The sequence below is a fragment of the Zingiber officinale genome, chromosome 5B (assembly GCF_018446385.1).
Source record: "Zingiber officinale cultivar Zhangliang chromosome 5B, Zo_v1.1, whole genome shotgun sequence".
NCBI lineage: Eukaryota > Viridiplantae > Streptophyta > Magnoliopsida > Zingiberales > Zingiberaceae > Zingiber > Zingiber officinale.
This window is the reverse complement of record NC_055995.1, coordinates 78,188,092-78,215,962: the sequence shown is the minus strand read 5'-3', so window position 1 is coordinate 78,215,962 and position 27,871 is coordinate 78,188,092. Positions and strand designations below refer to the sequence as shown.

At 36.9% G+C, this 27,871-nt stretch overlaps 2 protein-coding genes, 1 non-coding gene and 1 pseudogene across 3 annotated transcripts; 2 read left to right on the top strand and 2 right to left on the bottom strand.

Annotated features, from left to right (window-relative positions):
- Positions 1-2,053: 2,053 nt before the first annotated feature.
- On the bottom strand, positions 2,054-8,882 carry LOC121984617 (nudix hydrolase 20, chloroplastic-like). Its single transcript, XM_042537646.1, has 10 exons — positions 8,519-8,882; positions 8,352-8,416; positions 7,843-8,023; positions 7,346-7,426; positions 6,942-7,067; positions 5,844-5,923; positions 3,728-3,843; positions 2,917-3,037; positions 2,621-2,708; positions 2,054-2,307 (listed from the first exon to the last, which is right to left on the bottom strand). The coding sequence occupies exons 1-9, from the start codon at positions 8,777-8,779 to the stop codon at positions 2,639-2,641; spliced, it is 1,101 nt and encodes a 366-aa protein (XP_042393580.1). The 5' UTR covers positions 8,780-8,882; the 3' UTR covers positions 2,054-2,307; positions 2,621-2,638.
- Positions 8,883-9,873: 991 nt separating this feature from the next.
- TRNAL-AAG lies at positions 9,874-9,954 on the top strand. Its single transcript has one exon. It is a non-coding gene; the product is annotated as a tRNA-Leu (tRNA).
- Positions 9,955-10,196: 242 nt separating this feature from the next.
- LOC121986758 (jacalin-related lectin 19-like) lies at positions 10,197-10,511 on the top strand. Its single transcript, XM_042540698.1, has one exon. It carries the CDS (start codon positions 10,197-10,199, stop codon positions 10,509-10,511), a length of 315 nt encoding a protein of 104 aa, XP_042396632.1.
- Positions 10,512-10,907: 396 nt separating this feature from the next.
- LOC121986756 overlaps positions 10,908-27,871 on the bottom strand; it is a 38,702-nt pseudogene continuing 21,738 nt past the window's right edge.

Below are 27,871 nucleotides of genomic sequence, written 5' to 3'. Positions count from 1 at the left end.
GCGAATCCGACCCATTGTTATCCCTAATTAGGCTTCATTAATTGGGTTATAGTATTCCAATTAAAAAATAATAATAATTTTTTTATGCACATGGAATATAATCTATAATATTTAGGATGCATAATTGGTTTTTATTTTGATTTTTTTTAAACTTTAGGTTTAGGATTTTTTTTAATCCAAAGTTTATATATAAGATACTGATATCCTACTTACCGCACAGTAATAGGTGACCATGTGCGCGTACTTTTTTATTTTTAAACTTTAGATTAAAAAAAATATTAAAAAAATTATGCATCCTAAATATTATGCCCTAAATCTAAATTCTAAATCCTAAATACTAAAAAAAAAAATTATGTACCCTAAACACTAAATCTCAAATCCTAAACCCAAAGCTTAAAAAAAAACTCAAAATAAAAAAAAAATTACACACCTAAATACTATATAATATATCTTGTGAGCATATAATTTTCTTTGAAAAAAAATTATTAGATTGAGCATTATAACCTAATACATGAATCTTAAAAAGTAAAATTTAATTAGCTCAACCCGAGTTTAAAAAATAAACAAGAAAATGAAAAAAAAAAAAAAAAAAAAAACTCTCATAATAATAGGCGCCTCGAACCTTAGTTGTGAAAAAAACATGATATATAAAATAAAGCGAGACTAATAAAATTAATGAGCAAAAGATAAAATAGAATTCAATGCGAAAAATTAATTTTCATAGCAATGTAAAATAATCCCACTGATAAATTGATTAAGAAATTAATATAAAATAATCCTATATTGAAAATTTTAAAACAAATTAATTAATTTATATTAAACCACATCATTAATATCATAAAATATTATAATTATTATTAAATAAACAACTATAATTTAAAAAATCTAAAAAAATAAAAATTAATTTTAAAAATAAATACAGATGAACTGACGATTAAATTGCCCGTTGAAGTGCTGATTCATCGGTTCAATAGGAGTCCAACCCTTAACCGACCCATCTAGAGACGACGGGCCGATTACAAATAGGGCCCATTGAACTGGGTCGACGAATAACATTTTACAAATCTATATATTTTTTTAAAAAAATAAAAAGTAAACAAAATTAACTCCAGTTTATAATGAACATAAATTATCACAAATCAAATTGCATCAATCATATAACCCTAGCCAAGCTGAACAAGATCACATTGCCAATGACCAAATCTGCAAATTTCGAATAATGAAGCCGACATAATACGATCAAACCAGAAAAATAAAATACGAGAAGAATCAAGGGGATCCGATAAAGAAATAATCAAATCACGATAAGAAAAAGTCACACCGATCGAATGAGAATAATGGATGGTGAAACGACAATCAGAAGAGAGAATGGAAATAGGGAAAGGACGGTGATGATTATCTTTTTTTAGAAGACAAGATCACCGGTGAAGATTATATTCAATTCAAATAGAATGAATAAAAAAATAATATAAAATCAGTAATTAAGAGAGTTAATGAGATTAATAAATTTAATGAGTTAAATATAAAATAGAATTCAAAGCGGTTAATTTTAATAGAAATATAAAATAATCACAGATAAATATATTAAGAAACTAATATAAAATAATTCTATATTGAAAATTTTAAAACAAATTAATTAATTTATATTAAACCACACCATTAATATCAGTAAAATATTCTATTTTTTTTTTAAACTATAACTTAAAAAAATAAAAAATAAATATGAATGAAATGGCAATTAACTAGCTGTTGAATTGCTAATTCGCCGATTCATTAGGAGTCCAACCGTTGACCGACCATCTAGAAACGGGCTCATTACAAATTTGACCTGTTGAACCAGGTTAACGAATAACAAGCCCTTTGATCCAGTTCAGATTCCGAACCCAACCCATAGGCAAGTCTAAGATAAAGGGGAGGAAATAATCACACATGCTATATTCGTTGTCCCTCTTATAAATGTTGTTATGATTTTTTTTTTTCAAGTCTATTCTGTGTTAATTGGTTTGCCCATGAACATAAATTATGTAATTGTGTCTAAATTATACAATATATATTCTCTGAATAAAGATTTTTAATTAGAAATATAATGCTAAATAATTTGTTTGGAAAAAGGTGATAATCTGACTCTGATATGACAGATTTAAAATCTCAAAAAAAATGGAGCAATAACTGAACAAAACATGGAGAATCGGGCTCTTGAATGAATCAATAATCACTAATCTCTGCTGCTAAACGTAGAGTTCTCAGCACTTTGTGATATAGTTGTTTTCAATCCTTTGTTGAAGTATTCAATCACCCCATGTAGCTCTGCGACAAGAAGCATCCACAAACTTGTTTGAATGTGAAAAAAAAAAAAAATTTGTACAAATCAAAATAGTAATTCTGAAAGAGTCTGCATAAAGCAATCAATCATCATCAATGAAAATCTCCAATGGGCAGTAACCATGGCCATGCAATTATCTTATATCAGAAGCATATAATTAGGAAATAAAGTATATAGGATGACCATGCAATTCCTTTAAAGTCTAAAAAGATGAAGCCTCGATTAGATGGCATCTTAATACATCAAATAGTTGCAAAGTAAACTAGAACCTCAATAGTTGTTCAAAGAGAAAGTTACCTAAACAATAGCAAATTCTTAGGAGCAATCGCCACTGCGTAAGCTCTGGAGCAGCTTTAAGTAACCCTGTTCATCAGGAGTTATGTATCTGGATATGCAAAACATCAGAGATTCAGAGTGCAAATGCTGTGTCTTAGCATGTTGCATTGGATCCAATGGAGTGAAAAAAGCATTATTATTTAAAAACACAACAATAATCAACAATTCATAAAAACTCTTTGTATATTTATATGCGGTAATAGTGTGGCTGAAAGAAAGATCTAAAAATTCCCAAGACTTATGTAAGATGTACAAACCCATGGCGGAATAGAAAATCAATAATGACGAGAGCACAATTTGGTTTGAAGAACTTGGTTCTCCGAATTACATTTGCAACCTGAGTAACTGGAACTAATCTGAAGCTATCCACCTCTCCATCTGCAGAAAATAGCATATTATGAAATGTTATAGGCAAGTAGCCAAGATTGTTGGATATTTCACCAACACAATAAACTTTTTGTAAATGTTAGAAATCTGCCAAAAAATTGGATGAAGGAGACAAATTTGTTCACATTTCATTAGAATTTCCATTCAGCCCAGATAGTAATATCAAAATATGATTAAAACCTATTTCAAACTTTAGTTAAACTGTCATGCCATTGATTCTGGCTTATTGTTAAGGCACAGCGTACATAGTTAAATTGTCATGCCGTCTATTGTGGCTGGTTGTTAACGTGCAGAGTACATAGTTTTTCATTAAGAAAAAAAAGAATGAGTAATAAATATTGCGTGCAAGAACAATAATATAGAGGTACCATGTGAAATGTTTAAAGCGGTCAAATGGTTACAGTTTTGAAGAATCCTGATTTCTCCCTTCTACATAAGTACATCATTTATATTACACTGATGTAATGAATAGTAAAGTTCAATAATAAATGTTTTTTAGTTGTTATTAATCTGGATAGTTATTGGCGGACCACCAAGAACCTCAGTTATGAATTAATTCAAAGAAAACACTAGGTATGAGAGATTGGAAATACCAGCAACAAAAACATTATAGATGAAACATACATTTAAATTGTAAGAATATCAAGTTCATAAAAGGAAATTTCTCTGTGAGAAAGTTACCTTCATTTTTGGGGATAAAATCAACAGGGAGTTTTAAATCATAACAGAAGAGAACGTCTCTTTTGAAACTATATCCATCCATATCCATGTAAGATACAGCACCAACTGATGTGGCACTGCAGTGAAAATAACTTTTGTTCAAAAGAAGCATGGATGCAGAGAAATCAGAATAAACCGATAATACCCCAAAGGAAGTCTTAAGTGGATTTTTTTTTTTAAAAAATGAAAATTACTTGAACCAAGATTTTGTTAGAGTGTATACTAAAAGTCTAGCTTGTTGTAAACATTTATTTTGAAATAAAGGATCACATTGGTCAAATGTCTACATTTGTATACTAAGTGTAGTTGTTCAATTAATTTATATTGTAGATAACATGATGTGTAAAGATCATGTTATCAATTCCTTATAAATTATAAACAGTAGCTCACAACTAAGATGGAAAGGAACAAACCATTGGAATAGTCATAGTGTAATTTGGTATTAGTTTATCTTAACTATAAAATTACACTAGTACACTCTGAGTGTATTGAGCAGGACCATTTAAGGTAAGTTCTTTTTATACTGACTGAATAAAAGAACAAGACCTTTGTTATTATGGAAGTGTGTACTCTTAATCCTCATATAATAACAAGCACATATATCTAGTATTTATTTCTTTGACTTATCAATGGGTGAGATTTAGTTCGATAAATCAAGAGGCCCGATAAGTTGGGAAATGATATTATTTATAGTGTGTGTTGTTGATTATAGAAGGAAACTGTATCCTAGTAATCTAGGTTGATAATGTCCCCAAGAGGAGCTCATAAGGATTGTCATGTAAATCCTGCAGGTGGACTTAGTCCGACATGACGATAAGTTGAGTAGTACTACTCTTGGACTAAGATATTAATTAAAATGAGTTGTCAGTAACTCATTTAATTAGTGGATATTCGACATCTTAAACACAGAGAGACTAACACACTCATAATAAGAAGGAGCCCAAAATGTAATTTGGGATTGGTGCGGTAGTTCAATAATAATTCTTTAGCGGTATGAATTATTATTGATGAAATTAAGTTGAAAGAATATCAATACTCAGAATTTAGTTATATAGCTAGCAATTATTTTAGAATTTAGGGCATCACCAATACGGGCCAATTATTTAGGGCATCAAAAGATAGGTTCAATTATTTTTCTTTGGTGTACCCTGCAGGTGGGAACCTGTCTTTTGATTTGGTTATATGGCTAGCAATTATTTTAGAATTTAGGGCATCACCAACGGAACTTTTTACAAGCTTTTTTTGAGCTTCTTTACTTTTCTCTTTCATAAGTGTCACTTGAAGGGGAGCCTTGGTGCAACGGTACAGTTGTTGCTTTGTGACCAAAAGGTTACGGGTTCGAATCCTGGAAACAACCTCTTGCAAAAAGCAGGATAAGGTTGCGTACAATAGATCCTTCCCCGGGACCACGCATAATAGGAGCTTCGTGCATCGGACTGTCCTTTTTTTATGCCACTAGAAATTTAGAAGCTGTGTTCGAAAAATCGAACCCAGCTTCTTAATCTCTCTCTTCTTGTTATTGGTGGGGCCCACAAAAAAAGCTAAAAACCTGTCATCCATTGGAGATGCTCTTAGTAAGCTGCAATTCACAATTACAAACTGGAGGTAAGTGAAAATTACTTTTTCTTAAATTTTTTTTAAAAAATAATATTCCTAAATTTACCATACATTTCAGTCTATTAAACTAAATTTTATGTATAATATAATTAAATGATTATTTGTAAAAATAATTTATCCATCTTTCATTAAATTCTTCATCATCAATGAGAACGTTTTCATCTATTATCAAAATTCATAGATATAGGTACTTAAAAAAGGTAGCATAAAATAATTGAAACTAATTATAGCTATAATCCACTAGAATAAGAGACAAATGATCTCTTAATGTGATATTCATAATGGTGCATCGAAATGAAAGTAGCAAATTCTATCTAGCAATCAAAAATCACTAAATTGACATGGTTAGCAGTCAAATGTGAGACTTCTCTGATCATACATAAACCTCATGTTAAAAACAAAACATGGAAGCATTAACTGACAATTAATAATACAGATAAATGGGAAATTCTAAACATACACATTGGACAAAGATCTTGGAATTCCAGCCTCCTCTTCACATTCCTTCTGGAGATTCTCTTTGCAGCTCATACCATGTGGCTGAATATATCAAATGGTTGAATTTGATCATAAGTCAATAATTCTTTAGTTTACTACTAAATGTACTAAGTTGTCAAAAACAAGAAACTCATCACAGCAATAAGAAGAAGGAAACTGAAATGTCCCATGTGCTTAGATCAGCTTCAACCATCAACCAACAATTCCAGAAAAATAGAATGACACACAAAATCACACAAAGGAAACTGAAATTTGTTTTTGCTTAGATTTTAGACTTAACAGCACTAGGTTCATGCAACTAGAGAGAGAATCTAACTGGCTAAGATATGTGCATGTTTCACCAGTGCATGTGTAGATATTTGTATACAGACATGCATGTATTCATATAGGTATTGATAAGAGAAGAAAATCAAACAATAATATAATTCTTTAGCATTTAAAGATTACAGTTCGCTTATTCCCATCTGCTAAGTACTATAAAACCTTGCTTGGACAGATGATCAGAAGTGTTACTTTATAGGGCAGCATGAGGGAAATTGTTTAAATATTGTGTTAAAAAAAGAGAGTGATAGGCAATAAACCACATCAGATTTGAAGAATTCCTATATTGCATATTTACATATATTAAACGTGTCCACATCCTATTTGAAGATATTCCATATTGCATTATTTGAATGTATTAAACTTGTCCATACTTTATATTTCCATGTACTTGTGAAAGGATATCAAACGGTAGGAACTTTGCAATGAAAATCATGTGAAAAAGGCATTTACATTGAGTTACACATGACATAATATTTAATAAAGTTACTCCATGGCTTAACATGAAGTTCATCTTAAATTCAACTAATCAATATAAATATACAACAGGGAGCAGAAATTCACATAGTCGAAACTATGAAAAGTGTATAGGTAAGGACTAATAGTCCATGAAATTTAAAAGGTAGAACAAGGAAATGATCTATCAGTGATAACTATCCTTAATGATTTAGGCTTAACAATGCATCACAGAAATATAGAATTACTCAAAACCATGGCATCATAGAAACTAAGAACATACCAGGCCTCCAGCAACAAGATGATCAAGCATTCCAGGAAATGTTTGCTTTGAAATGCTTCTCTTCCCAATCCATAGAAAATTTTCCCCATTAATCTCCACATAACCATTCATATGAACACCATATGCCTAGAGATGAAAAAAAAAAAAAAAGTAAAAGAAGGAAAACACAAAGCAGAAGATTAGTCAAAAATAGTTTATCTCATTCCCAAAACATGATCAGACATAATCTAATAATGCAGACAACAAAAACAATAATGATAGTAAAAAGAAAGAACTGGAATTGCATAAACATATGGACAAATAACAAAAACTTCATTCCCTACAGATTAAACCTGATAACCAAGACAAGGGAAGTTAGCAGATTTCAGAATGATATATTATTTGGAAAGGAAAAAAGAACAAACCTTTATGCCAAAATAAGGTGCAGCAGCACGTTCTAGAGAGAAGAATACAGGCTCCTCGAATGATGGCTTAACTGGATATAACTGCCATGATTCACAAAGAAAGAAGTTAGAAAACAAGAAGAAAAGACAATAAATAAAAATATGTATCTCATTCTTTTGTACACAGGTAGCCAACATGATATAATACAAGTCTATGGTGAAAGATAAGATGGTCACCATAAATTTCTCAATCATGAAAAGCTCAATGGAGGTACTTAGAGATTCTGCATACTTAAACAACAAGCTAAGATGAGGACCATAGATTTCTCAAACATGACAAGTTCCGCTGGTGATACTTAGATTTCAATGGTCAAATTTGAGTCATATGTCAATTTTCATGTTAACAATGTAGTTATGATGCAGTATCACATTATGATAAGTGGCAGAATATCTAACTAGTGAACCCATTTCAAACCCCAAGCATAACCTTGTTATATCTTAAAAGGTCCATAGAGTACCTCATTCCGAATACCTGGAATCAGCCCTCCCAAGCATTTGATTGCATTTCCAACTGCCCTTGTTCTCTCCTCAGGTGTCACAAGTGAATAGTGCAGTTGAACATTGCCTCCAGTATAGGCTTCATTCTTGCCAAAATTTACTTTAAAAACCTCCTCAAATTGTCTTAGGTGGTCCACAAACCTGAGATTTTTAGAAGCCTGAACTTGAATTTTACGCACCCAAATGTTCCCTTGATGAGTACAGATATCAATAATTACATACAATTTCAATTTATCGAGGAATGATAAATAAATAACCAACTAGTAAGCGACTTTATAAATAGGTATTCTAGAGAGTCCAATAACTTTTAGCTCGACCAAACATTTTAACAATTTTCCAGATGACGCATTCGAATACAGAAGCTAAAGAACAAGTGAGATTGGGATGAAATAATGCTTGCTCGAGAAGTCACGGTCATCTACTGCATCTTCCAAAATTATGTGTGATAGTCAATGCCAACATCACATACCGATTATGAACGTATCCCACAATTTGATCCACGACCAGAAAAGGTACAAACTCCGATTGCAAATCCTGCACATGTTTCCAGCAAACTCGCCGCAATGAGAAAACCATTAATGTAAAAAAAATAAATAAATGAAAAGAACGAAAACTCTGAAAGGAGAAGGGGCGCACCGATCCACGGTTACAAAGTCGAACTTTCTCAAAGTACCCACGGAGATCAGAAGGATCCTCGTCTTCGCGAACCTCCTCGGCGACCCGAACGACGTCGTCCCAGTCGAATGCTCGGGCGGTCGAAGCCGCGAGCGAAGCGAATCGCCTCAGGGGTTTCGTGAGCCTGATTCCGGGTCGAGCGAACCGCGGCGGGAGAGTAGAGACGCGGAAGGAGGCCAGAGGACTGGCCGCGGCCGCCGACGGGAGGCGAACGCAGGCCATGAGATAGCACGTCAACGAAATCTCGCTGGCATCGGGGCGGCGGTCGACTACTTGATTACTTGGAGTTTGGAAGATGGACGCCGTTCATGGTACGGAATCTTGATAAGTACCTTCTTTGTAAAAACACCCTTTGACGTCTTAAATTATCAAAAATTCTTAAAATTGGGAAATCGTTAGTCTTGTTCTACCTCAGGTTGTTCATTAAATTTTCAATTTAAATTTATCTAATTATTTAAAATTATTTTATATTTTTCATTTGGTTAGTTAATTTGATATTGTGTTTTTTAAAGTATTTTAAGAGTTTATTTATTTATTTATAAACTTGATAAAAAAAAAAAACTTTGTTAATAAACATCAACCTCGTTCATCAAGTATATTTATGAATATTAATAATTTTTATTTATCGTACTATTTTATTACGACTCTTTATTGATTAATTTTAATGGAGTCCAAAATAAAAGTATATTAATATTATTTTTCTTTTTATACTAAAAATAGTTATTTAAAATTTATTAATAATTTTTTTGATTATTTTTTATATAAAAAAAATATGTACTATTATAATTATTTTTATTTTCACATTTTTATGATTGACCATATCGAGAAGTTTGTATAAATATTAGAAAATATATTTTTTTTCGATCTTTTAACTAAGATTATAGTATATCTTTTTATTAGTTTAATATTTAATATAAAAAATTAAATTAATTTTTTATGCTGAAAAATCTAATAAATGTACTTTTTACTGACATTGCACTATTACATAAGCTTTATTACACATACTTATCAAGTCCAATTTATATGTATATTTATGTATTATATTAAACATGCAACATATGGACGGTAACTTTATTAATTTAAATGATAAAATTATTTAAATTAATTCATTTAATTAATTGATGTATATTAAATAAATATTTATTGAATTGAACACTAAATTTATTCATAAATATTTAATTCTCTTCCTACGCTTACAAAGATTTGATAATTTTTTCAATCACCGAAACTTTAGATCGTATACATTCAAGATTTTGTCTTTATTGAGGCATTGACTAAGAAGATGAGTAAAATATAATGGTTTAATAGAACATAACGTTGAGATGGCCGAGTTGGTCTAAGGCGCCAGATTAAGGTTCTGGTCCGAAAGGGCGTGGGTTCAAATCCCACTCTCAACATAATTAGATTTTTTTCAGAAGCCGCTATACAAATTAACATATATATGCGAAAAATTATGCATCAAGAAAAGAACAAAAGTTGACCCGTTACGTTCTTCCTCTGCTGGAAAAACTACGAAGAAAGGAAGGCATCGATCTCTCTTTCCAACTCCTTTATGTGTAGGTGGAGAAAATGAAGGGGAAGTCAAGGATATAGTTGTAGATAGCAAAGCTTCCATCCTAAAGGTGGTGGGCGGTTCGCCATGCAGAAGCTATTGACGGTATCCGAGTATCATACAAATGGAACAGCTTTCACAAGTGGACCGAATGGCAGGCCGTCATCTGAGATAATTGCTAACTTAAAACCCTACTTAACTTACGAGAATATTATTTATATGAGCAGTTTGATTTGGGAGAGGATGAATACTACTTTTGTGAGTAACGAGGCTACTTATGAAGCTTACGGTGAAGAAAATGGAAGAAGTACTTTTACCCTCCATGCACAAGGTGGAAAGATTGCGAGCTTCTTTGCTCGAAGTGGGCCATACCTCGACACTATTGGTATTTATACAACTTAATGATCGAATAATTAGATTAACCTTCAATATGTATAGTGTATATATTGTCACATCTTCTCCTACACTATTATTGTAAAAAAGACAATTTCCTTCAAGTTCATACAAGGGAAAGAAGATTTGAATCTCCAACTTGCACAAGGAAAGAACCAACATCCCCCCTCCAAGCAAACAGAGAGGATGGAAGATAATTTGTCCATTCTTTTCTCTCTCACTTCAGCTACTTCCCTTTATTTATTTTCCTCCTCCAAGTAAACACCACATCAAGAGAACTTCTCCAAAAGGTTTTAACTGCACAAAATAATTTATCCAAAAAGGTTGCAGCCAGTAAATCCTCACCTTGAACTCATGGAGGTTCTTCTCTTGGTATATATTATAACAAGCAGATCGACTACGCTGTTATCGGTTCCCGGTTTTAACAATTTTGCCCCTTGCAGCCTTCCTCTCCGTTCCCCCCTGCGAGCGAGTATAAGAGGAAGATACAACCAAGTTGAGAAAATAGAGTTGGTGCTTATTCCATAACTCCGAACCCCCTAGCAATACTTTTAGTAGATCAGATAACTTGTAAGCACCAAAAGCTGGTATCTGTGAACTTGAACAAGGCAGCTTTAGTTCGAATGCACATTAAATCTAATCCTACTAGCAAAACAGATGCAAGATGTACAATTAGTTAACTAAAAAAATTTAGTTAGTTAATATAAATCTGTGGTATGAGAGCAATTACTCGTGGCCCCAATAAATAATAAAACAATAGAAAATATGCTGAGATGTTCCAGGGTTATGGGAATATTCGAAGGCAAGCAAAGATTTAATATTTAAAAGGGTTTGAGAAGTCAAGATCAACCAAAAATGTGTTGGGTTGTATACCCGTTACAATCGTCAGAAGTTCTGTTTCACACTTCTGAATTTGTGCCAGATGCACAAATACGACTTACAAACAAATAAACTTGAGCAGATAATCTCAAACTGTCGGCTATAGCAAGCCGAGCCCTGCGCCGAGTTGATACGTCGCCTTCTCGAGCGGACACCGTGAGTTGTTGCCCGTTCTTCGTCGAGAGTCAAAGTTTGATGCTTCCTAGATACCGACTGGACAAATACCGAAGTTTGTTGCCCGTTCTGTTGAGTTGTTGCCCAGCAGAGTATTGTCTCCTTAAAACAGATTCATCCCCTCCGCCATGCTCAGAGGATTAGGTGGACGTCTGTTTCCCAGGATAAAACGACAGGATCACGAGCACAACCGAACACTGATTGTCGTGATGATCTAAACTATACCTGAAAACTCTCACAGATATCTACTAGGCAAAAGATGCACAGTAGAAAAGAAAGAGTAATTAGAGGGGATTCTTGCTCTCAAATTGTTTTGCTCTTAGACAAGAATGGTGGAAAACGATCACAAAGCACTCATACTCTTCTCTGCTTTAAGTCTTCTCCACCTTATATAGACAAGAGTGTTGCAAGCTCGTGGCTTGCATGTTTGCCAAGCAAACCACAACGTGGCTGCTTCACAAGACCACACCGTGGCTTAGTTTCCAAGCCACAACGTGGCTTCTTCTTAGCAAGGCAAGCCAATGAATCATGCAACCATAGGTGGCATGCATGCAAGCTAAACATGTGGCTTTGCTTCCAAATGATACACGTGGTTTTACATGTGTCATTGAGCAATGTCATTGAGCAAATGAAAGAGACACATGGCCTTTGCCAAAAATGAAAGAGACACATGGCCTTACTTGGCAAACTTACGTGGACATCTCATGTCCTGATCAGTTTGTATGAGCATTCTGGGTCCTGAATTCTCACTTCTTTTGCTCGATTTAGTCGTAAAGCCGCTCTTTCGTTGTGGGACTACAACCCATAAGTCACGTTTCCATTCAATGTTTTCCAACAATCCCCCATATGAATGGAAACAAGGATTTGTGATAGTCTTCGACAGTTGAGTCGAGTATGGGATAGGTAGGTGTAACCCTTTAAACCTTCCCTTGTAAACTCTGTTTGCTCACTGGCAGATTAGTAGACATGATGTCTTTGAACTGTTCGGCCGTTGGTGTAAGCATGGACAGATCTTACCCAAGACTCTCCTTGATATAGCTTAGGTCTTATGAGTGTGTTCATTCTTGGCCATGAACACGCTTGGTTCTGTGAGAACTTCTAAGACTTGAGCCTCCAATTCTCTTCGAAGCGGCCCTACTTATTTCTCACATAGGTGATCCCTCAAGAGTTGTCATCTACTCTTCTTGATCATTAAAAGCCCATCGGCTTACCCTGGTCTAGTCACTGTATCCTTGGGCTACCCCCCACAGTGTGTCTAGTCAGTGCAGATTAGTTGTCCCTTTGAACCTAGTTCTTGGGATCTCCAGTCAGCATAGGTTAGGTGTCCTCTGCACTGATCGCTGACAACGACATCAAGCTCATTTCTCTTGATGAGCTTGCAACTAACTCTCGATTTAACCCCTTGGTTAGCGGATCCGCTAGGTTATCTTTTGACTTCACATAGTCAACATTGATAACTCCCGTTGAGAGTAGTTATCTAATGGTATTATGTCTGCGACGTATATGTCTAGACTTATCATTATACAGATAGTTTTATGCCCGACCGATTGCTGATTGACTATCGCAATATATGCAAATCGCCAGCACAGGTTTCGGCCATCGTGGAATATCTTCTAAGAATTGTCATAGTCATTCAGCCTCTTCACCACATTTTTCAAGAGCTACAAACTCAGATTCCATCGTGGATCTGGTTATTACGGTTTGCTTAGAGGATTTCCAGGAAATGGCTGCACCAGCTAGAGTGAAGACATATCCACTCGTAAACTTAGAGTCTTTTATATCAGATATCCAACTCGCATCGCTGTATCCTTGGATCACAGCAGGATATTTTGTATAGTGCAGTCCATATTCACGAGTATGCCTCAAGTACCTCAATACTCTTGTTATCCCTTTTCAGTGCTCAACACCGGGATTACTCGTGTATCTACTCAGTTTGCTTACTGCGTAGGCCAAGTCTGGTCGTGTACAACTCATCAAGTACATCAGACTTCCAATTACTCGAGAGTACTCTATCTGAGAGATGCTTTCACCTCGATTTTTCAATAGATGTTGACTCGTATCTATCGGCGTTCGTGCCAACGCAGTATCATCCTTGGTGAATTTCTCAAGAATCTTGTCCACGTAATGGGACTGACTAAGAACAAGTTCATCTGCCATTCTCAGAATTTTGATTCCTAGAATCACATCAGCTAAACTCATGTCTTTCATGTCAAATCTTGAGTTCAACATATCTTTAGTGGATTTAATTATCTTATCATTACTCCCAATGATAAGTATGTCATCTACATATAGGCACAAGATGACGTAAGTATTCTCTGTGACTTTCATGTAGACACATTTATCACATTCATTACTCTTGAAGCCACATTCCTTCATGACATTATCAAATTTCTTATGTCACTGTTTTGGTGCTTGTTTCAAACCATATAATGACTTCACCAATCTACAGACCTTGTTTTTCTGTCCTGACACAGAAAACCCCTCAGGTTGATCCATATAGATTTCCTCTTCTAAATCCCCGTTTAGAAAGGTTGTCTTGACATCCATTTGATGTATTTCGAGATTTCATAGAGCGACGATAGCCAACAATACTCTAATGGAAGTTATTCTAGACACCGGAGAATATGTATCGAAGTAATCAAGATCTTCTCGTTGTCGGTATCCTTTGATTACCAATCTGGCCTTGTATTTATCGATTGTGCCATCTGATTTCATTTTCTTCTTGAAGATCCACTTACATCCTAGTGGTTTACTTCCCGAAGGAAGATTCACGAGTTCCCAAGTGTGATTTTACAAGATAGATTCTATCTCAGATGCAATTGCCTCTCTCCAGTGAGGTCCATTAGACGAGCTTACCGCTTCTGCGTAACTCCGAGCTAGGCTCACTTTCCAACATGAAAGTGATAAAATCCGATCCGTAGGATTTTTCTACCCGAGCTCGTTTACTCCGTCTAAGCTCAACCTCAACTGGTTCATCGTCTTTTTCTTCGTCTTGTGCTTTATATGCCCGTTTTGATGAGCTAGCATCCTCTCGGGTCTTATATGGAAACACATGCTCGAAGAACGAAGCATTTCTCGATTCGATTATCGAGTTCTTGTGTACCTCCGGTATGTGTGGCTCATACACACAAAATGGATAAGCACTACTGTTATGTGCATATTCAATAAATATACAGTCAACAGTCTTTGGTCCTATCTTAATCCTTTTCGGATCAGGCACCAACACTTTGGCAAGACACCCCCACATTCGTAAATATTTGTAGGACGGTTGTCTTCCATTCCACAACTCATAAGGGCTCTTATCTATTTTCTTCCGGGGCACTTTATTTAAAAAGTAATTAGCTGTTAACACAGCTTCCCCCCACATGGACTCTGGTAATCCAGAGCTTAATAGAAGAGCATTCATCATCTCCTTAAGAGTTCGATTCTTGTGCTCAGCAACTCCATTTTGCTGAGGAGTATAAGGAGTTGTTGTTTCGTGTTTGATCCCATGTACAGCACATAACTCAGCGAACGGTGACACATATTCACCACCTCGGTCACTTCGAACCACCTTAATATTTCTATTAAGCTGGTTTTCAACCTCATTCTTATAGAGAGCAAATTTCTCTATAGCGTCATCCTTACTTTTGAGAAGATACACATAACAGTATTTTGTGTGTATCATCTACAAAAGTGATGAAGTATTTATTACCACTACATGTTGGCGTACCTTTTAGGTCGCACACATCAATATGGATTAGGTCAAGTGGTTCGTTACTTCTTTCAATATGGTGAAATGATGACCTTGTCATTTTCGCTTCAACACAAATCTCACACTTGTGTTTTGGGTCAAGGTGGAATGTAGATATGTTTTGCATGTTTATTAATCTACGCAACACATCGTAGTTAACATGTCCTAGTCTACCATGCCACAAACGCGAAGACTCAAGCATATAAGTGGAAGAGCTTTTATTTTTATTTATCTTGGGCTTAATGACCATTACATTGAACTTAAACAACCCATCAGATACATAGCCCCTTCCTACAAACACGTCATTCTTGGATAATACAACTCTGTCCGACTCAAAAACAATGCAAAAGCCATACTTGCTCAAAAGTGATCCGGATACTAGATTCTTCCGAATCTCTGGAACATACAGCACATTGTTCAGAGTAAGGTCCTTGCCCGAGGTCATCTTCAACACCACCTTTCCTTGGCCCATGATGCCCGAGGTTGCTGAGTTCCTCATGAACAGTTTGTCTCCAGTGACTTCTTCGAAGTTATGGAGTAGCTCCTTGTTGCAGCACATATGTCTGGTGGCTCCAGTATCGATCCACAATTGTCGAGGATTGGAACCTATTAGGTTCACCTCAGAGATCACGGCACAGAGATCCAGATCCTGTTTTCCTGTCAGGTTGGCCTCAGGCTTTTTCTTCTTTGGCCTTTTACAGTCCGAAGCCTTGTGACCCATACGATCATAATTGTAGCATTTCCCTAAGAACTTCTTTTTCATGTTTTGTCCTTTGGGTTGCGTCGTGGATGATTTTGGATGCTTCCGTTTTGAGCTTTGTCCGTGCTCAACAACATTGGCTTTTACAGTAGCCTAAGAGAACAGTTTTCTCTCCGAACTCTTGTTGTCTTCTTCTATACGAAGGCGAACAACAAGTTCCTCCAGGTTCATTTCCTTCCGCTTGTGCTTCAGGTAATTCTTAAAGTCCTTCCAGCCAGTTGGTAGCTTTTAGATGATAGCTGCCACTTGGAAGGTTTCACTCAGAGTCATATCTTTTGAGTGCATTTCTTGTAAGAATACTTGAAGCTCCTGGACTTGACTGATTACAGACTTCGAGTCACTCATCTGATAGTCCAGGAAACGACAACAATAAACTTTTTGGCCCCAGCATCCTCCGATTTATATTTCTTGTCCAGAGATTCCCACAGTTCCTTTGTCATTTTCTTCTCACAATACACAAGATAGAGTGAGTTGGCAAGATTGTTGAGGATGTAGTTTTGACAGAGGAACTCAGAATCGTTCCATTTGTCGATCAGAAGGAGAGTGTTCACCTCATCTACACCCTTAACAACCTTGGGAGTTTCCTCGGTCAAGATACATGTCAGACCTAGCGTGGTTAAGTAGAAGAACATCTTCTGCTGCCACCGCTTGAAATTCACTCCTGTGAACTTTTCTGGCTTTTCCCCATGATTGATTGACACATTCCCAATCGAGCGGAGGAGACCGGCACATGTTGAGCCTGTTGCATCTCAACATTTTCTGCCGCCATGGCAACAGGACGAATCTGTTTTAAGTTTTGTTGGGTTATATACCCGTTACAATCGTCAGAAGCTCTGTTTCACAGTTCTGAGTTTGTGCCAGATGCACAAATACGACTTACAAACAAGTAGGCTTGAGCAGATAATATCAAGCTATCGGGTATAGCAAGCCGAGCCCTGCGCCGAGTTGATACATCGCCATCTCGAGCGGGCACCGTGAGTTGTTGTTGTTGGACCCCGTGGTAGTTTTGATGTGATCAACCAAGTTGGTTAGGTCCTGCTGTATTTGATCCCTGTGTCTGAGTGTGCAGGAGCTTAGAAATGCAGGAAGTCGAGCGGAAGACGCAGCTAGCGAGAAGGATGGCACGGGAAGGGAGCCGACGGGCTCGGTGCGTCCGAAGGACGAGAGAGTTGCGGAAGAGTACTCCGGTGGGCGTGAAGAGCATGCGCGGCGTTCGAGGGACGTTAAGCCGGGACGGAAGGTTGCTCGAGGAGAAGGCCGGGAATTGGGTTCGGGTGAGCCTTATTCCGGTTAGCCGCAATCACCCAAAAGAACGGAGCATCGGAAGCTGAAGAAAGTAAGCTGAAAAATGGAGCTGCCAGCTTGGAGGCGCCTCCATCATGAAGGCGCCTTCAACCCTATTGAAGGCGCCTTCAACATGTCAGATTTGACCGTTTGCATTGCAGATAAAGTTTTATCCGCTGACCGAGCTGGAGGCGCCTTGAACCTTGTTGGAGGCACCTTGGACCCTCGGGATAGACTTTCCAGGAGCTATATAAAGGTCCCTGGAGCTAGGAATGAAAGAACAACTCAAGCATCCAACTTGTAATCAATTCCTAGCAACTAAGTGAGCGTTCTAAGTGTAAAAAGGCTTCTCCGCCTACAGTAAAGGAGATTCTGCTAGTAGAGCTTTTCATCGCTCTGGATTAACAACCTCCTTGGTTGTAACCAGGTTAAATTCTGTTTCTGTTTCTTTTTCTGTCTCCTTAATTTAGTTGTTATTTTATTGTTGATTTAAAATCTGAGTTGAAATCCGAGGAGGGTATAGTTTACTTTTGTTTACAGCAATTCACCCCCCTCTTGCCGGTTTCCGCTGTACCGACAAGTGGTATCAGAGCCGGACCACCTCAGAGGACTAATCGCCGACTGAAGCACGAAGATCTAGACGATGGCCGGAGCCAGTGACTACCCACCTGCATTCAAGGGTGAGTTTGCTTCATAGAAGCAAAAAATGGAGGTATACCTTAAGTCTGATTTGGTATTTATTTAATAATGAAATCTGGTTATGAAGCACCAAAGAAAGTAAACGGAGAAGAGCTCGAGAAATACCTCTGGAACGAGAAGCAACGTGATGAGTCGATGGCAAATGTGCGGGCTAAATTTCATCTTCTAACCACAATACCAAATGAAGATCTCGACAAAGTTGGAGAGTACAATAGAGCAAAAGAACTTTGGGAAAAGTTCTTAAAGATCTATGAAGAGTCCGAATCCAAGGTAAATGCCGCAACAACCCCAACAGCCGAATTCCATCCTGAAGCCACAGAAAGCTCATCTCAGATGAGCATCGATGAAGGGGAAGAGACTTCGGAAGAAAACAACTCAACAGGGGGAGAATCAACAACTGACAAGGTAAGTCAGGTATAGTCTCCACCTTCTGAACAATTAATTACATTAATCGAGAAGGTACCTGAAAATTTTTGCGAATTAAAAATTAAATCTTCGAAAGAATTTTCTGGATTAGAAAAAATTTTGTCGAACGAATCTTTCCAATTAAAAACACCGTCGAAATATTTTTTACCAACTATTTTGTTGAAAGAATTTCTGAAACTAAAAACATTGCCAAAAGATTCTTGTGAGTTACAAAATAATTTGTCGAACGAATTATCAAAAGATCTTTTATCAATTATTTTGTCAAAATAATTTTTCGCATACTTAATATTGTTTTCCTTAAATCTAAAAAATTATGATAAACTAAAGTGGAAATTTAGATATCATAATAAGGTTAGAGAAATGGCAATAACTTGAGAATGAATTTTGTTTTAATAATAATAAAAAAAATTTATATTTCGCCTAAGTTAAAAGTCTTTTCTATAATTCTAAAAAGTAATTTAACTTAGACTTTTTTTTAAATATTCTTCTGAAAGATTCAAAAATTCATTTTACTAAAAAAATTTTTGGAAAATTTTTTAACTTGAAAATTTTTTTTTGGAAACTTTTTGACTTGCAAAATTTTACTTAGAAAATTTTTCAAAATTTCATTCTTACTTGGAATATTTTTGAACCATTTATTTTACCTAACATATTGTTGGATAATTCTCTCTATTTTTATTAACCCCGTTTTTGCTGTGATCAAAGGGGGAGAGAAAAGTACAAGTTTAGGGGGAGTTAGATAAATTTAAAATTAATTTTAAATTTCTTTTATTTTTATAAATGTTTAGGGGGAGTTAGAGAAAACACTTAAAATTGTTTTTTTTTATAAAAAGTGTTGCAATTTTACAAATTGCAAAAATTATTCTTAACTTGTTAGTTTAGTAATTTTTTTCTTTAAAATTACTGTTTATGTCTATTTTTAACCCTAACTTGAACTTGGGTTGATGCACATCAAAAAGGGGGAGATTGTTGGACCCCGTAGTAGTTTTGATGTGATCAACCAAGTTGGTTAGGTCCTGCTGTATTTGATCCCTGTGTCTGAGTGTGCAGGAGCTTAGGAACACAGGAAGTCGAGCGGAAGACGCAGCTAGCGAGAAGGACGGCACGGGAAGGGAGCCGACGGGCTCGGTGTGTCCGAAGGACGAGAGAGCTGCGGAAGAGTACTCCAGTGGGCGTGAAGAGCATACGCGGCGTTCGAGGGACGTTAAGCCGGGACGAAAGGCTGCTCGAGGAGAAGGCCGGGAATTGGGTTCGGGTGAGCCCTATTCCGGTTGGCCGCAATCACCCAAAAGAACGGAGCATCGGAAGCTGAAGAAACCAAGCTGAAAAATGGAACTGCCAGCTTGGAGGCGCCTCCAGCAGGCTTGGAGGCGCCTCCTGTTGGTTGCTACTCGGAAAGCCTAGAGGTTCCACTGTACAAAAATTTTGTACAAAGGTCTGAACCTTTTCCTAGCTACCATGTGTTCTTTTAAATTAAATTTTGGATCGCCTGCGGAACTTAACACGTTTGATCCAAAACTTAATCTATTTGTTCTTTTAGGTTTTTACTTGGATCTCCTGCAGAACTTAACGCGTTCGACCCAAATCACCTTAAGTTATTAATTCCATTAAATATTAATTTCCATAATTGGTTCCCAGTACTGACGTGGCGAGGCACATGGCCTTCTTGGATATGGGAGCAACCACCACCGACTAGACAAAACCTTTTATAGAAATCTAATATTTAATTTCCTAAAATAACTTTAGGTTAACCGAAAAGAACAATCAAATCACAAGGAAAAATAAAACAAAAGAACACAACTTCGAAAAACATATTCGAAACACTAGAATCGTAAGCCTCTTGTATTTGGTATTATTTCCATAAATAACTAGCATGATGCGGAAAGAAAAATTACTAGTTATACCTTCTAGAAAGACCTCTTGATCTTCTACCGTATTCCTCTTCTAACCTCGGACGTTGTGTGGGCAACGATCTTCCGAGATGAGAAACCACCAAGCACCTTCTTCTCCTCCTAGCTAGGTTCGGCCAACACAAAGAAGCTTCACCAAGGACGAAGAACAAAACACCAACCAAGCTCCAAGGGATACAAGTTTTCTCTCCTTCTTCTTCTTCTTCTCCGAGTAGTATCCGGCCACCATTAGAGCTCCAAGCCAATAGAGAAGGTTCGGCCACCACCAAGAGGAAGAAAGGAAGAGAGGTTGGCCGACCACAACACCAAGGAAAAGAGGGAGAGAAATAGAATAAAGTCCTTAGCCCTTGAAGTCTCCTCTACCCCCTCTTTTATAATCCTTGGTCTTGGCAAATAAGGAAAATTTAATAAAAAACTTCCTTAATTCTTTTGCCATTGAAAAGGAAAATTTATTTAATTAAAACAATTTTTCTTTTCAATTTTGCAATGGCCGGCCACACCATATAATCTCCAAGCAAATAAAATTTTAAACACCAATTAAAACTTCCTTATTTGCTTCCGGAAATTTATAAAAATTTCTCAATAATTTTTATCCCTTCATGATTGGTTTATAAAAAGGAAATTTAATAAATTAAAATTTTTCTTTTAAACATGTGGATAAAAAGAAAGTTATCTCTATAAATTAAAAACTCTTTTAATCTACAAATAAGGAAAGATATCAAATCTTTTCTTAATCTTTTGTAGAAACTTATAAAAGAGAATATTTAATTTTAAACTCTCTTTTAAATCATGAACATGATTAAAAAGGAAAGTTTTCTTAAAATTTAAAATCCTCCTTTAATCAACAAATAAGGAAAGATTTCAAATTTTAAACTCTCTTTTAAACATGTAGATGATTTACAAATAAGGAAAGTTTTTACCAAAAATTAAAACCATCCTTTTAAACTACAAATAAGGAAAAAGATTAATCTCTTCTCTTAATCTTTTGTAGAAAGCTATAAAAGGAAATTTTTAATTTTTAAACTCTCTTTTAAAATCATGATATCCACATAAGAAATAATTTTAATAAAAATCCTTTTTAATATTCTAGTGGCCGGCCACCTAAACTTGGGACCCAAGCTTTGGCCGGCCACCTACATGGCTCATCCACTTGGTCTTGGCCGGCCCTAGCTTGGGTTCCAAGCTAGCTTGGCCGGCCCCATTGGATGGGTAAGAAGGTGGGTATGCGGTAGGTATAAATCTCTATATACTAGAGGCTACGATAGGGACCGAGAGGAGGAATTGGTTTTGGTCCCTGATAAAATTAAGCATCCCGTGTTCGCCCCGAACACACAACTTAATTTTATCAATAATAATTCATTCCACTAAAGAACTATTATTGAACTACCGCACCAATCCCAAATTACATTTTGGGCTCCTTCTTATTATGAGTGTGTTAGTCTCCCTGTGTTTAAGATAACAAATGTCCACTAATTAAGTAAGTTACTGACAACTCACTTAATTAATATCTAGCTCCAAGAGTAGTACCACTCAACTTCATCGTCATGTCGGACTAAGTCCACCTGCAGGGTTTAACATGACAATCCTTATGAGCTCCTCTTGGGGACATTCTCAACCTAGATCACTAGGACACAATTTCCTTCTATAATCAACAACACACACTATAAGTGATATCATTTCCCAACTTATCGGGCTTATTGATTTATCGAACTAAATCTCACCCATTGATAAATTAAAGAAATAAATATCAAATATATGTGCTTGTTATTATATTAGGATTAAGAGCACACACTTCCATAATAACTGAGGTCTTTGTTCCTTTATAAAGTCAGTATAAAAGGAACGACCTCAAATGGTCCTACTCAATACACTCTAAGTGTACTAGTGTAATTATATAGTTAAGATAAACTAATACCTAATTACACTATGACCTTCCAATGGTGTGTTCCTTTCCATCTTGGTCGTGAGCTACAGTTTATAATTTATAAGGAACCGATAACATGATCTTCTGTGTGTGACACCACACACCATGTTATCTATGTTAGGACCAAAAGTAGCTAGAGGGGGGGGGGTGAATAGCTCGTCGCGTTCTCGGTGTGCTTCGTTGCTTGTTTCTTCTTGGATGCGCAGCGGAAAATACAGAAACAAACACAAACACGCTAACACTAGGATTTTACTTGGTATCCACCTCCAAAGGAGGTGACTAATCCAAGGATCCACACCATGCACACACCCTCCACTATGAAACACTCCTTTATGGTAACTACCAAGGGCGGAGAAGCCCTACAACACTCTCAATACAAGAAGAGGGAAGGGAAATACAAGATAAGCAAAAGCTTACAAGATTTGCAATAAAAACCCTAACCCTAACTTCTTCCTCTTGGCTTTGATCCGCCTCTTGACTTGGAGAACTTCCAAGATCCTTCAAGAACTGGCGATCTCGAGCTTGGAGAGAGCTGTGGAGAAGCTGGCGAGAGACTGAGATGAGTCGGTGAAGTTCTTCCGAAGGAATCGTGCGCCTGCGGCTTTTATCGACGCCAACGGTCGGATCCCGATCGATTCGAATGTTCCCAATCGATCGGGGAGACTTTGGATCGATCCACGGATCGATCCAGAGCGTCTCTGTGCTCTGGGAAAACGCCTGGATTGATCCAGCACTTATCGCGCGAAGCAGTAGCGTCCCAATCGATCGGCTGATCGATTGGGACCTCTGGATCGATCCACTGATCGATCCAGAGGCTCTCTGTTCGCTGGGACAGATCTGGATCGATCCACTGATCGATCCAGAGCCTGGATCGATCCGCTGATCGATCCAGCACTTGGTTTTTGCCTAAAATCAAGTCCCGAACCTCCCAAACCAACATCTGATCGACCTTGACCTGTTGGTACATCATGCCTAGCATCTGGTCACTCCCTTGACCTGCCAGGACTCCCCACCAAGTGTCCGGTCAATCCCTTTGACCCACTTGGACTTTTCTTTGTGCCAAGTATCCGGTCAATCCCTTTGACCTACTTGGACTTTTCAACACCAGATGTCCGATCATCCTTGATCCATCTGGATTTCCCTTGCCTGGCTTCACTCACCAGGACTTTCACCTAGCTTCACTCACTAGGGTTTTTCCATCTGCCTAGCTTCACTCACTAGGACTTTCACCTGGCTTCACTCACCAGGATTTCCTTCTGCCTAGCTTCACTCACTAGGACTTTCACCTGGCTTCACTCACCAGGATTTCCTTCTGCCTAACATCCCAGTCAGGACTTCCCAGTCAAGTATCCGGTCAACCTTGACCTACTTGACTCTCCTTCATGGTATCTTATTGTCAAACATCTAAACCCAAACCAAGACTCAGCTTGGTTACCCAGGTCAACCTTGACCTGAGGGATATTGCACCAACAATCTACAATATAAATTAATTGAGCAACTACATTTATCATAAATGTAGACATTTGACCAATATGATTCTTATTTCTAGATAAATGTTTATACCAAAAGCTAGGCTTTTAGTATACACTCTAACACCTCCATCATGAAGGCGCCTTCAACCCTGTTGAACGCGCCTCCATCATGAAGGGGCCTTCAACCCTGTTGAAGGCGCCTTCAACAGGTCAGATTTGACCGTTTGCGTTGCGGATAAAGTTTTATCCGCTGACCGAGCTGGAAGCGCCTTGAACCTTGTTGGAGGCACCTTGGACCCTCGGGATAGACTTTCCAGGAGCTATATAAAGGCCCCTAGAGCTAGGAATGAAAGAACAACTCAAGCATCCAACTTGTAATCAATTCCTAGCAACTAAGTGAGCGTTCTAAGTGTAAAAAGGCTTCTCCGTCTACAGTAAAGGAGATTCTGCTAGTAGAACTTTTCATCGCCCTGGATTAACAACCTCCTTGGTTGTAATCAGGTTAAATTCTATTTCTATTTCGTTTTCTGTCTCCTTAATTTAGTTGTTATTTTATTGTTGATTTAAAATCTGAGTTGAAATCCGAGGAGGGTATAGTTTACTTTTGTTTACAGCAATTCACCCCCCTCTTGTCGGTCTCCGCTGGACCAACAATTGCCCGTTCTTCGTCGAGAGTCAAAGTTTGATACTTCCTAGATATCGACTGGATGTCGAGAGCTGCAACACGAACACTGAGTGGATGCCGAGTCCAACAGAGTGATGTCTCCTTAAAACAGATTCGTCTCCTCCACCATGCTCAGAGGATTAGGTGGGCGTCTGTTTCCCAGGATAAAATGACAAGATCACGAGCACAACCGAGCATTGTTTGTCGTGATGATCTGAACTATACCTGAAAACTCTCACAGATATCTACTGGGCAAAAGATGCACAGTAGAAAAGAAAGAGTAATTAGAGGGGATTCTTGCTCTCAAATTATTTTGCTCTTAGACAAGAATGGTGGAAAACGATCACAAAGCACTCATACTCTTCTCTGCTTTAAGTCTTCTCCACCTTATATAGACAAGAGTGTTGCAAGCTCGTGGCTTGCATTGTTGGTTAGTCCAAGGAAAACGTACCGGTTCCACTGTACAAAAATTTTTTTTGTACAAGTGTCGAACCTTTCCTTAAATAACCTATTGTGTTTTTTAGAAGATAAATTAGGAATCGCAGACGGAATTTAACATTATTGATTCCAAATTTAACTTATATGTTCTTAATTGTTTAAATTTGAATCGCAAGCGGAACTTAACACTATTGATTCAAATTCACCTATGTTATTAATTCTATTAAATATTAATTTCCAAAATTAGCTTCCAGAACTGCATGGCGAGGCACAAGGCCTTCTTGGATATGGGAGCAACCACCATCGCCTAGACAAAGCCTTTTAAGGAAAGCTAATATTTAATTTCCTTAAATAACTCTAGGTTAACCAAAAAAGAACAATCGAATCACAAATTCGAAAAAGAAGAAAACACAAACTCAAAAAACTAATTCGAAAAACTAGATCTAATGTTTCTTGTGTTTTGAATTCTTACAAAAAGAAATAACTAGCATGATGCGGAAAACAATTGCTAATTATACCTTCTCTTTGTATGCTAATGACCTCGAGATCTTCTGCCGTATTTCTCGCCTCGCCTTAGACGTCGTGTGGGCGACGATCCTCCAAGATGAACACCACCCAAAAGCTTTCCTCCTCTTCCTCTAAAATCCAACCACCACCACCACCAAGGAGAAGAGAGCAAAGGGAAAGGGAGAAGAGAGAGGACCGACCACCAAGAGATCCTCCAAGCAAGAGAATAAGAGTTATGTCTCATGAAGCCTTCTCACCCCTTCTTTTATAATACTTGCCCAAGGCAAATAAGGGAAGAATTTTTACAAAAATTAAAATCTTCCTCTAGCTTTTCATTTTCCCTTTTAATTTTCCTTTTCTTTCCTCTTGATTGAATCAATCACCAAATTAATTTGGATGATGGTTTAATAATTTTGTTTTGGCCGGCCACCTTGCTTGGGTACCAAGCAAGGGTGGCCGACCCCTATAAGAGGAAAGGAATATTATTTTTTATAAAATTTTACAAGAAGAAAAACTCTTATAAAATTTTACAAACTCTCTTTCCTAAAGTAGGAGTTAAAAAAGGAAAGTTCTAAAAATTAAAACCATGTTTTAAAATTTAAAACTTCTCTTATAAAATTTCCTTTTTTAACATGGTGATAGAAAATTTAAATTTTAAAACTTCTCTTCCTTTTTTTCTAAACCATGAGGATGGTTAAAAAAGGAAAGTTTAAAAAACTTTTAAACTCTCTTTTAAAACATGTGGCCTAATTCAAATAAGGAAAGTTTTTGAAATTAAAATCTCTCTTTTAAAATTTATAGTTTTCTACAAAGAGAAGATTTAAAAAATTCAAAACAACCCTCCTTATTTGATTAATGTGGTCGGCCCCTACTAGTTTGTTCACCAAACAATAGGGCCATCCCCTATTGGAAGAGGATGTGGCCGACCCTTGCTTGGTCACCAAGCATTGGACCGACCCCCTTTTTGGACACCAAGATGGGCTTATATTTGGATGGACTTGAGGTTTTAATGAGGCTACGATAGGGATCTAGAGGATAAATTTGTTTTGGCCTTCCGATGAGCTTGAGTATCCCGTGTTCGCCCCGAATACACAACTCAAGTTCATCGATAATAACTCATTCCACTAGAGAGTTATTATTGCACTACCGCACCAATCCCAAATTACATTATGGGTCCTTCTTATCATGAGTGTGTTAGTCTCCCTGTGTTTAAGATAACAAATGCCCACTAATTAAGTAAGTTACTGACAACTCAATTAATATCTAGCTCCAAGAGTAGTACCACTCAACTTCATTGACATGTCGGACTAAGTCCACCTGCAGGGTTTAACATGACAATCCTTATGAGCTCCTCTTGGGGGCATTCTTAACATAGATAACTAGGGCACAGATTCCTTCTATAATCAACAACACACACTATAAGTAATATCATTTCCCAACTTATCGGGCATATTGATTTATCGAGCTAAACCTCACCCTTTGATAAGTCTAAGAAATAAATATTAAATATATGTGCTTGTTATTATATTAGGATTTAGAGCACACGCTTCCATAATAACTAAGATCTAATTCTTTTATAAAGTCAGTACAAAAAGAACTTACCTAAAATGATCCTACTCAATACACTCAGAGTGTACCAGTGTAATTTATTAATCAAGATAAACTAATACTTAAATACACTACGACTATTCCGATGGTTTGTTCCTTTCCATCTTAGTCGTGAGCAACTGTTTATAATTTATAAAGAACCGATAACATGATCTTCTGTGTGTGACACCACACATCATGTTATCTACTTTATAAATTAATTGAACAACTATATTCAACAGATAAATATAGACATTTGACCAATGTGATTCTTTTATTTCAAAAATAAATGTTTACAAAAGCTAAGCTTTTAGTATACACTCTAACAATCTTCCACTTATACTAAAAGACTAAGCTGCCATATCTGCTGCCATACATCTGATTCGCATCCCCTCCACATGCCGATCAAAAGCTTTCGTCGGAAGGGCCTTAGTGAAAGGATCTGCCAGGTTATCTGCTAATGCACTCTTGGCGACGACAACTTCTCCTCGCTTGACGATGTCTCGTATCATGTGGTACTTGCGCTCTATATGTTTACTTGTCTTATGGGCTCATGGTTCCTTCGAGTTTGCAACTGCACCGCTATTATCACAATAAATTGTGATGATTTTGGGCAAACCAGGAATCACATCTAAGTCCATTAGAAAGTTCCTGAGCCATACAAATTCTTTGGCTGCCTCAGAGGCTGCCACATACTCAGCTTCCATGGTTGAGTCCGAGATGCATTTCTGTTTAACACTCCTCCATGCAATGACTCCACCTCCTAGAGTAAACACATAGCCTGATGTAAACTTACTGTTGTCCATATCTGATTGGAAGTCCGAATCTGTGTAACCCACAGGGAGCAAATCGTCTGCTTGGTAGACTAGCATATAATCTCTAGTCCTTCTCAGGTACTTCAATATATGCTTT